General features: G+C 39.3%; 1 protein-coding gene across 1 annotated transcript in view; it reads left to right on the forward strand.

Moving 5' to 3' along the window:
- The window catches only part of LOC106104729 (dmX-like protein 2), a 40,720-nt gene that overhangs the window by 17,909 nt on the left and 11,420 nt on the right, over positions 1 to 11,391 (forward strand). The window contains exons 21-43 of the mRNA XM_013284860.1: positions 1 to 129; positions 557 to 841; positions 1,124 to 1,381; positions 1,845 to 1,994; positions 2,414 to 2,565; positions 2,888 to 2,951; positions 3,795 to 3,872; positions 4,291 to 4,413; positions 4,712 to 4,850; positions 5,162 to 5,341; positions 5,874 to 6,095; positions 6,543 to 6,718; positions 7,105 to 7,242; positions 7,351 to 7,466; positions 7,613 to 7,847; positions 8,207 to 8,450; positions 8,741 to 8,855; positions 8,927 to 9,126; positions 9,552 to 9,782; positions 10,115 to 10,347; positions 10,688 to 10,860; positions 10,928 to 11,028; positions 11,273 to 11,388. Of these exons, the coding sequence (XP_013140314.1) occupies positions 1 to 129; positions 557 to 841; positions 1,124 to 1,381; positions 1,845 to 1,994; positions 2,414 to 2,565; positions 2,888 to 2,951; positions 3,795 to 3,872; positions 4,291 to 4,413; positions 4,712 to 4,850; positions 5,162 to 5,341; positions 5,874 to 6,095; positions 6,543 to 6,718; positions 7,105 to 7,242; positions 7,351 to 7,466; positions 7,613 to 7,847; positions 8,207 to 8,450; positions 8,741 to 8,855; positions 8,927 to 9,126; positions 9,552 to 9,782; positions 10,115 to 10,347; positions 10,688 to 10,860; positions 10,928 to 11,028; positions 11,273 to 11,388 (3,858 nt within the window). The remainder of the gene's footprint in view (positions 130 to 556; positions 842 to 1,123; positions 1,382 to 1,844; positions 1,995 to 2,413; positions 2,566 to 2,887; positions 2,952 to 3,794; positions 3,873 to 4,290; positions 4,414 to 4,711; positions 4,851 to 5,161; positions 5,342 to 5,873; positions 6,096 to 6,542; positions 6,719 to 7,104; positions 7,243 to 7,350; positions 7,467 to 7,612; positions 7,848 to 8,206; positions 8,451 to 8,740; positions 8,856 to 8,926; positions 9,127 to 9,551; positions 9,783 to 10,114; positions 10,348 to 10,687; positions 10,861 to 10,927; positions 11,029 to 11,272; positions 11,389 to 11,391) is intronic.

Consider the following 11,391-nt stretch of genomic DNA (forward strand, 5'->3'; position numbering starts at 1 on the left):
CTGCTGGAGGACACCATCCCGCTCAGGAACGTCAGCCTGCCGCGCGTCGGCGTCAGCGTCGACACGCAGATTGATCTCTCCTATCTACATGATACCTCATTCATGCAGAAGAAACAGAGATTGACGCAGGTGGACATTTCATTTTAATAATTTAATCAAATTTTTATTAGCTAGCTTTTACCTGCGACTTCGTCCGCGTGGACTTAAAAAAACAATAGTGATTACCATCTACATCTGTACCAAATTTTAAAAAAATATTCAGCCGTTTAGGCTACAAACTCTAACAAACATCCATCCATCCATTTAAACTTTTGTATTTAAAATATTAGTAAGATTGTCGCACTTATGATCGAATACTAAAACATATGTTATAGCGATAAAACGACGCTTAAATACTGAATTTACTGAAATCTGTAACAGTCTTTAAGTGGTCCTGTTACACTTACGGACTTCTTTGTTACCAATTAGTAACCCTGAATGCAGCTTAATTATTCGTTATATTATTTAAATAATATGTATTATAATTCTGAATTATTATTTCGTGTACTTCTTTCAGGTTCTTCAAACCCTCTCTTCGGAAGAGAGTAGGAACAACCGTAATGGAGAAGGTGATTCGGGTAAATCAGCGGGACTGTTAGCCGTACCCTCATTCAGCACGCTGCAGTCACTACGACGGAGTATCATGGAGAATGGAAACACATGTCCTCTGACACAGAAGCATCTGGTGCAACTGGACTGGGTGTCGAAGGAAGACGGCTCACATATACTGACGGTGGCTGTTGGATCTAGAGTGTTACTGTTCACGCCTGTCTCCAGCGATCTAGCTCAAGCTAACCTAAAGGTAAGATTTAATATAATACATAATTTTTTACCTAATATATAATACACCTTTAGGTGTTTCTTTTTTATTACAAGCCAAACTTTTCGTGTCGCAGTAAGCAATATACGTTTTATCATTTTAAAAACAAAAGTAAGTAATCTATGCTTTCTTTCAGCATAGTCTTTATGGCAAATTTCATCGTATTCCGTTTAACCCTTTAGGTCACAAACTCAATCAAATATACATCCATCCATCTTAACTTTCGGATCATAACATTAGTAAGTTATGAACTTATTTTTGCAGGCAATGAAAGAATCAATAAACAACAACCGTCCTATATTAAGGAAGGCGTCGTCTCTTGCCGCGCCGCTGTTCGTGGAAGAGATCAGATGGATGCAGCTACGACGTATCGACCTGAAGACGGCAGACGGGCTGCCCCCCCTGCCCATGCAGATCTCGTGGGTGCGGGATGGGATACTCGTGGTGGGGATGGACTCGGAGATGCATGTTTACTCGCAGTGGAAGCCTGAGAACCAGCAGTTACCTTCGGGACAGATACAGGTACAGAAGTTTTTAGATATTTCGATGACTCTATAGACTTCACGTGAAATAGTTCTAGGGTAGGGCTTTGCGCAATGCGCAGTTCATTTTGGGTCTTCAATATGTTTAGGAACTATAGATGTAGTTTTCATTTTAAGTATTTGAATAATTTTATTTATGTATTCTTAAGTAGAGAAACATTTACTTTATTGAAAACTAGCTGTTGCTCGTGATATCGTCCGCGTGAAATTAAAAAAAAGTAGTAAACATATAGTCTATGTTACTTAGTGATAACGTAGCTTTTTATAATGTATTTTTTAAATCGGAGTTTTCGAGTTATTTCAATACATACAAAAATCTAAAAATATAAATCTTTCCTATAGAGGAATAAATAATATTAGTATAGATATAAGACTTTTATGTAAAGTTTTTCAACACTCAGCATTTGTATTAGAATGTGTTATAAGTAATAATATGTTCACAGGAGATAGAGGAGGGCGGAGAGTCCCGCGCGCTCCGGGACTCCGACCTGCGCGTGTCCGCACCGCATCTGCAGCGCGTGTCCTCCATCAACCTGCAGCTGCTGGAGAGAGACGCCAGGAGACGGAACAAGGCTCAGTCCGATCAACCACAAGTATGTTAACTGACTAACATTTGCTTAAGAACATTTTCTTCTCAACATTATTAGGTGGCTAACATTCGAGTAGCCACCTAAATTCGCCGAGAAAGCGAAGCGATCGCTGCCCATATACATCGGCAATTGTAGATGTGTTGTCTACCCTTAATCAACGAACAAGACGCACATAAAGATGATAATTCCCCTTCCTATACATATCCACTTATATCCAATCTACGTAATAAATCCACATATTGCCATTTCTGTTCTTTTTGGTAGAATGAGAGGGATAGATAATGTTACCACAGCTAAATCTAACCGTAACATTTAAATATGCGATCGGAATGGGACAGAGTGTTGTGTTTTCCGAAAGTCTATAAGAAATATCGAATACGATGTCTTGGTTGGTTTTTAATTGGTTTATTTTACCCCAACAGCCTCTATTGAACTATATGCCTGACTACGGATTATTCGAGGCATCGCAAATGGCCTGCCCTGTCCTACCGCAGTATCATCCCAAACAACTAATGGAACTACTGAACAGTGGAAAAATACGATGGGTGAAGGCAATACTTGCACATTTAGTCAGGTGAGTGCGATATTTTATTAGTGTTCAACTTGTTGACAGCGCGGCAGCCATAAATACCAAACAAAACTTTTCTTCCAATTAAAACTTTTTTTTTATTTAAACTTATTTACATATTTACAATAATTGCAAAACTATATCGCGACCACACGTTGTTTTTTTTTTTGCTTCTTAATTTTTATTGTCTCGGTGGATTGTCGGCGGCCAGTGTTAACTAATTATAATCCAAGTGGTATTATATAGACTTATAATTAGGACGATGAATAAAAATACAATTTAATTATCTTTCTAAAAAGGAAAATTCATTATATTATTTGTATTTCAGATGTATTGGAGGGTCTTACGCTAACCGCAGTTCTCAAGGAGATGAAGATAGTCTTTCCAGACAGGTACAAAAGTAGTATTTATTTTTCATGTCAGCCTCAATCATTGCAATGTGAGTGGCACTATAGCGGGTCTGATGATTGGAATGTGAACCGTATGACGCTCACATAAGCTTCAATATTGATATGTTACTTGCTTACAGTGTTTATGCATATGTTTGCCATTCAAGTCTGTTAAGTCGCACTACGGAATTGATAGATAAAATTAAATTACCGAATGATATCTGTATATAAATGAATTTTGAACTCATATTACTAACATAGGAATTTTAAAGGAATCTTCCGTGATGTAGGATTGTCAACAACTTGCTTAAAACGACTTTTGTGCTTTTGTAAGAAATTATACGTCGATCAATAACGGATTTAAAAGGATTGTTACCATAAGCTATTGTTTTGCAAACACCTGAGCTTTGGATTCACAATTTTGCACAAATTTTCCACCTTTCATATCATCTCACAGTTTTTTCAAAATTTTATTTGTGGAATTTTATAATTATTAAGTATTGATATTAAAAGTGACTGACAGAAAACTTGGTAGGCGATTGATTTTAATAAGCAAAGAAAATATTTAACTAAATACAAAATTTAAACCAAAGTTTTCAATAATAAATAGTAGGTTCGGTTTTGCAAAGATAATATGCATATAGCCATAAATGTTGTCACTCGGTCGCTGTCGCATGACTTATCACTATCTGAGCATGCTCATTGGAGGCGTGTCGCATATGGCGGCACGTATACAAGATGGCGGCGCATACACAATATGGTGGCGCGTACGCAATATGGCGGCACATATACAAGATGGCAGTACGTACGCCATATGGCGGCGCGTGCATGTAGCGTGTGTTGCAGCGCGGCTGGTCGCGTTCCCGCACGCTGTCCGTGTCCTTCGCCGCCGGCGCAGCCTCGCCGCTAGATGGCGTCACACAGGTAAATCAATACGCCAAAACTACAGAATTTGTGGTAAATTAATAGTAAAAAACGGTTAAATTCTTCTATTGTTTTTATCTTTTTTTTTTTCTTTAAGTCGTTGTGTAATTTATTTGTGTGCACTTCACACAATCATATCATAGTCATTGCATGCATTATGCTTACGCCATGTCAAAGTGAGTACTGACTTTCAAATACCAAGTCAGCCCGCAGATCGTGGTGTCATTGTTCGTGAATGCAACATGTTTGTTATATTTTTTTGATTATCGTATTTTTCAGTTTTTACTGCAATGAATGGTATTATTTTTTCCAAAATTATATTATTGGATACAACGTTTTTTTTTAAACTGAAATGTACGTTGTTGTACAGTTCAGTCTTGTTCTTCGCTACAGAGGATAACTTGTAAACTGAATTCAGATAACGGAAGATGTACAGTTAGACTACGCGGAACTGACGTCAGTGCCGCCATTGCCACTTTGGACTTTGCTGGTAGCTGACAAGGAATCACCTCATCATCCGTCCACTATACAAGAAGCTAAGGTGAGGCCTATATAGTTTTAGACAATAACGTAATTGTAACAACGCAATTAACTTCAATAATTCCACTATTGATTCCCGCCAAATTAGCGCGCTTATCCTAACAATTTTGAATGACATTGACAGATGTCATAGGGACGGGACGTGTTTTCCGATGTTCTAGTATTGTATTTCTAGTTTACGATTTCTTCTTAACAATAGATAGGTATTTTGAACTCGGCTCAATTAAACCTTTAACACCATTTAAAATGAATCCTAAATACAATGTAAATAAGGTTTTAAATCTTTTAATTTCGAACAGGATTATAATGAATTGTTCGAGGGAACGATGGAAACGGAAGACGATTTGGATGCTCTGTTACTGAGCGAGGAAGATGGAGTGGATCGCCGTCCTTCGATGCCCGAAAGGCAACCGCTATCACATTTCGGTCCTAGACAAGGTAAACTAAATATAATACATAACACATCATTTTAATGAGTTTTTGAGTCCATTAGATTTTTACTATTTTCTATACTAATGTTATAAAAAGGAAAGATTTTTAATTTTGTATGTATTAAAACAACCCAAAAAGTACTTGGTCGATTTTAAAAATTCCTTCATTAAAAAGGTACGTTATCAATGAGTAAAATAGGCTATATTTTTTAATTTCACGCGAGCGAAATCAAATTTGTTTGATGTTTATATTATATATGTGAAAATAATCCATGATTCGAATTTTACGATATATAAATCTGTATCATCTAATTCCAGGTCGTATCCTATCACGTCTCCTGACACACACGCACCTGCCGGGGCTGAGCTCGCTGGACCAGATGCACCTGCTGGCGCTGGCGGACACGGTGTCGACGTGCGACGCGGACTTCGCGGAGCGGTTTGCGGCCAACGCGCGTGTTGATCTCGCACACAACAACGCACAGGACTTCGTGCCGGGTTTGTTTTATCCATTTCTGTTAATTAGATAAGAAAGTCTTCATTTTATTGATATTTCAAAGTTATGTACTATTTAAAATTTCATAAAAGGACGTAAAGTAAACTTACTGTAATGTAAATCATTTTTATGCAAATTGTGTTTGATGTTGTGCTAATTTTTTAATCTGTTTCCGACAGTGCGGCAACCAAATGTACACTTTTTTATTCTAAAATAATATCTTTATTCAAATATGTATATATTTACAAAATTATTCTTTTAATCTCTTTTACAATTACATCTTTATACGTGAACAGTTCCCACACTTCTGTTTACACTATACTTTTTTTAAATATTAAATAGGCAAAAGTCTTGGTGGCCCGTATACCTCTTTGGCTGTATACGAACTTCTTGTCTGCCAGAGGTTGGATTTTTTACTGAACAAACTTAGCATAGATTTTAAAATTATTTAATGCTTACCGATTGAATTTTAGTTACAGATTAATTCTTAATTATTTAACGTATTAAAAAAAAACTAACTATTGATATTTACAGATTCACTCGACGACTGCGGACTTCGGTTCCTACTAGCTATGAAGCACTACGGGTACTTACTACGCTGCCTACCCCTTGCGCAGCGCGCGTCGTTACAGCGCGACGGCGTCGGCACCTGCAACCTCGTGTGGGCGTACCACTCAGAGACACACGAGCAGCTGCTGTCGTTAGTGCCCGGGTACACTAAGGGACAGCCTAAATGGTCCACTATGAGGGAACTTGGTAAGTCATATTAACGTTAACTTTTAACATTTATGTGTTTAGTTACATTCAAAAAACTTATTTACAGTCTAATTCAAAATGCTACTACCAAGTGCTTTACTTAAATTTACTTACAAACTTGTAAGATGACTTTGCCATCGACAACAATTTTTTTATGGCTTAAGATTTTTTATTTATTATTTTTTTTTTTCATTGTTTTAAAGTTAATCGATAATCTTATCTTCCTTTATGCTAATATTATAAATGCGAATGTTTAGATGGATGGATGTTTGCTATAGTTTTTAGCCTAAACGGCTGAACGTATCAGGATGACATTTGGCATAGATGTAGAGCATAGTCTGGAAGAAAGCATAGGTTACTCACTTTTATTTCTTTGTATCGCGGGCGAAAGCTAGTCTGTAATGTAAAATGTCTACTGTTGGATACGCTAATATACGTTATGTGCAGGCGTGGGATGGTGGGTGCGAGGTGACTTACTACGTACGTGCGTCGAGAAGTTGGCGCGTGCGTCATACATGGCGAAGCAGGAGCCGATGGACGCCGCACTTTACTACTTAGCTATGAAGAAACGCATGCTGCTGTGGGGACTGTTCAGATCCAATAGAGACGATAGGATGACAGCCGTAAGTCCGATATTGCAAAATACTATACTAATATAACGAAGCTCTTACCCAAAGAGATTAAAACATATATAGAGTAGACATAGTTGACGCTTCGCTTGAAACATTTCTCAAATAATATCATTGACGCTATCTGTTGATATAGTCCCAAAACCAAGTTTATTTTATAGCAAAATATGGAGCTTATGATAGTTTTGTAAAATGTGCCACAAAGTGGCGTACTAAACTTAACTGATATAGTATCTTTCAGAGAAAGTACCCGTGAAAAAAATTTAGTCACTGTGCCTAGTCTATGTATTTCTTGAATGTCTTTGCTTTTACCACTTACAAAGAATAATTATGTTTTGTAGAAGAAGTGTATTTATTGTTTTTTTTTTCTTATTGTACAGTTCTTCGCCAATGATTTCACGGAGGACCGTTGGCGTAAGGCGGCGTTAAAGAATGCGTTCGTATTACTCGGCAAGCAGAGATTTGAACACGCTGCCGCTTTCTTCCTGCTAGGAGGTGCTCTCAAGGACGCTTTAGAGGTCAAACATTAATTTCAAAATTTTATTATTAATTTCCAATGTATTCGAGATTCTAAATTATCGGATATTGTTTATGAATATCTTGTTATAATGACTTAGTAATTTCAGGTATTGATAACCCGTCTCGGAGATTTACAATTGGCTATGGTTATCGCCCGCCTGTACGAATCGGATAGTACGTTGCCGCCCAGCTTACAAAAATTACTTATGGATGAAGTACTTGGGTAAGAATGAACATGTCCTTGTTTTTTGAAAGAAAATGAAAGAGATGACATGACGATAAGACTTTTATGTTGGTCAGCTGAAGAGAATGCAGTCCAAATATTGTATTCGTTGGTTTATATATAATATTGTTTCTTTTTTTCTCTAGTGGTGAGACAGAAGATGGTGAGATAGACTTGGAGCGTGCCCACCCGGATCCGTTCGTGCGGTCTATGGCGTTGTGGGAGCTACGTCGGTACGGCGCCGCGCTTGACACGTTGTTGCGTACAGCCGGTCGTTTGCACGCAGCTAACAGCAGCGACGAGCCCGTGCCCAGTGTCTTCAACTTCTATGTATATCTGCGAACGCATCCAAGACTAAAGAGACATAATTTACCCACGCAGGTAATAATACTAGAATCATTGATTTTTTTACGTAGTAGGCATGCATAAGCCATATTCTCCAACGTAAACAGTCATAACTCACGTTTTTAACTTTAGATGTTTCGGGTATTTTAAAGAATACTAACTTAGACTAAGTTAAATTTACAAAAGAATGGATGTATATCTAAAAAAATTAATAAACAAAATAAATAAGTGTATTTGATGGATATTTGTAAGAGTTTGTAGCCTAAACTGGACTGATCTCGATCGAAATTTGGCACCGGCTGCTTTCTTTTGTTTATTTTTAATTTCACGCGGACGGAGTCGCGGCGAATGCTAGTTTTCATATACATTTTTTAACGTTTTTATTGTTTGTGCAGGGTGGTACATTAGCACTACTACAACAAGAAGCGGAGGAGGGCATAACGCGGCTGGAGCGGCGCCTGTACTTCCAGACTGCGCACGGGCACTTCAAGGCGGGCTGCCCGGCGCTCGCACTCGAAGTGTTGTCCAAGTTGCCCGCCAGAGTGCGCGATGAGAAGATAAGACAACCAGTCTCCGCCCCTTCGGTAGAAGAAACATTCATACATACAGGACAAATTGTGGATAATACACCCGCGAAAAGTGTGTAAAAATTCATTTCTTTTACTGTTAACTTCTATTTTTTTTTCTTAAAAAGACATATAACAAATATAGACTAGACATAGTAAACAACGTTTTGTCATCGATGGCGTCGGTGCGCATGGAGCTAGTACTTTGAAAGGTATTATGTTAGTTGTCTAATTTATTACGCCAACTCCTTGTATTGGCATGTAATAAAACATTTTACAAAATTATAGTAACCTCCATCTTTTCTTATAAAATAAATTAAATAGTGTCACAAAATAAAATGTAACAGAATATAAATTGAACAGAGGAAGAAGAGAATGTGGATTGGAGTTCATCATCAGTAGACTGGGGAGCTCCGGTTAGTACAGTCAAGAATGATGACTTAGTTCTCACTTGGGATGACGACAACGAAGACAAAGAGTAAGTTTTATTACTACTTGATATATCGATAAAAAATGGCTATTTTAAGTAATGTCTATTATTGTTTGAAGGTCTGAGGGATCTGGTGCTTCAACTCCGCCACTAGAAATGAAAATAAATAAACCCGAAGAACCGGTTGAGAATGGACTGGATGACCAGAAAGAAGAGGCCCCTCAAGTTGACATCATGGCCCAGCAGTTGAAGTTCGTGGCTTGTTTGAAGATCCTGATGGAGGAGCTAAGTACACTGGCTACTGGATTTGAAGTCGATGGTAAGACAAAATTAAGTTTATATTACTTGTGCCTTTTGCTGATGATTTAATGACGTCACGCATTAACTATCGGTACTGAGCAGAGAAACCAAATGTGATCGATGTTAGTAGGAAGCAACAGAAAATAAGCGAACGGCTGTCACATAAGTGTCATCATTGCTGTTTTAGTTTCGTAGTGGAAACCAATTAAAATGAGTTTTATAATTTTTAAACTAATGGAACATGTACACGGTTAGGAGACAGAACCCCAATAAATTTTGTCCTATAGATTTTTATTTTAATGAAAATATAATTTACTAGCTGTTGCTCGCGACTTCGGCCGCGTGGAATTAAAAAATAATAAAAAAAAACATAGCCTATGTTACTCACAGTTAAATTATCTTTGTAATGGTTAAAGAATGTTTAAAAAATGTTGCGTTGTGCAGGCGGCCACCTGCGCTACCAGCTGTACATCTGGCTGGAGCGCGAGGTGGAGGCGCTGCGGCGGCTGTGCGGGTACGCGGCGGCGGGCGGCGCGGCCGGCGAGCTGCTGTGCGCGGACGCGGACCCGCCGCCGCTGCCCGACCGCCCCACGCTGCACCAGCTCCTCGCCAGAGAGAAGGCCGACTTCGAGGCCAAGGTGCAGCGCGCAGTGCGGCGCCGCAAGTGGCTCAAAGGTAACAAGTACATGTCAGCATCACCGACAACAGCAGCTGTTTGTCCACCGCGGGACATAGCCTTTCCCAAGTGTTTTACAGAATACAATTTAATGACTAATCTTTTTTTTTTTTTCAAAATGACAGTTCTTCTATTTTGTTCAGTCAATACTTTACACCATGTCAACTTTTTGGTTTTTGACAATTATTATGTGAAATTTATTTTCGCCGAGCGATATGTGACAATAACATCAATAATGTATATTGAATTACGGTTCATGCATATTGAGCCCACTCTAATCTTCACTAAACTTTCTCTACAAATATATTCGAAAAACCATAATATAATGCAGCGAACGAGACACTGCTGCGTACGCTACTGTCGTACTGCTCGTTACACGGCGCGGGCGGCGGGGGGCTGGCGTCGGTGCGCATGGAGCTAGTACTGCTGCTGCAGGAGCTAGGCCAGGATAAGCAGCACCAGCAGCTGCTGTCGCCGCTGCCCTTCCCCACCACGCTGCCGCTGCTGGCCGCCGCCGTTGCAGCCAACAACACAGTGGTCGCGGACCCCGTGCGACATCTACAGGTATATCACACTACACAACTTTGTTATACTAGCTATTGCTCCCGCCTTCATCTGCGTTAAATTAAATAAATAGTTTAAATAGCCCATGTTACTCAATAATGGAGCGTTTTAATTGTAAAAGAATTTTTAAAATCTATCCAGTAATTTTTAAATTATTTATATACATACAAAGATACAAATCTTTCCTATTTATCATTTTAATATTAACTTGATATAGTCTCTTATGTTATTTATTTCTTGCATATGTCTATAAGTCTTTCACTTTTGTTGTGAGGGCAATGAGAGGCACAATGCAAATATAGTGGTAAGTGCATGAAATGAAGTTTGATGAACGTGTTAGTGCGTGGCGCACGACATGCTGGGCACGGTGGGCGAGCTGTGCGTGCCGGGCGGCGCGGCCACGCGTCTGCTGCACACGCTGCGCGAGCTGGCCGTCGCGCTCTCCGCCTGCATCTACCAGAGCCTCTGTGACTCCGACACCTTCAGCCTCAAGCACGCGCACCACCACGACGGGTACGTACCTGACACTGCCTCCACAACTCATTATACTTATCTATTCTCACGTTCTGTTGTTCCTTAGAATGATTGCAGAAACACCAGGCACCTCCAATCTCCTGGTGCGGCCGAGACGATACTCTGTTGAAGAACTGTCCGTCACTACTACACCAAATAAATGGCCAGGTAGTCAATATTAAGTTCAGTTGCGAAAAAAGTATAATTTTGCATAAATTAAATTTAATATTTTATCTTCATTTGTAAGAAAGTTCATTTAAAATAATTTTATTTTCTACCATAGCAAGTTTAAGGGGGTATACAAAGTATCTACTAGACACCAACAAATGAACTGTTGAGAACTTTTATAAGTATGTAGTTACTTTTATGAGGTCTTTACAAGGCATAATTTATCAAAGTTGTTATTCTGTAGGCGTGTCTGCGCTGCGCGGGCTGGCGCTGCGCGCGGCGGAGGAGGAGGACTCGCCGCGGCTGGCGGTGCTGCTGGCGGAGGCGTTCTGCGCGGTGTACCTGGCGCTGCTGGGCTGGGCG

This window comes from Papilio polytes, unplaced genomic scaffold, assembly GCF_000836215.1.
Source record: "Papilio polytes unplaced genomic scaffold, Ppol_1.0 DF823399.1, whole genome shotgun sequence".
NCBI classification, from domain to species: Eukaryota; Metazoa; Arthropoda; class Insecta; order Lepidoptera; family Papilionidae; genus Papilio; species Papilio polytes.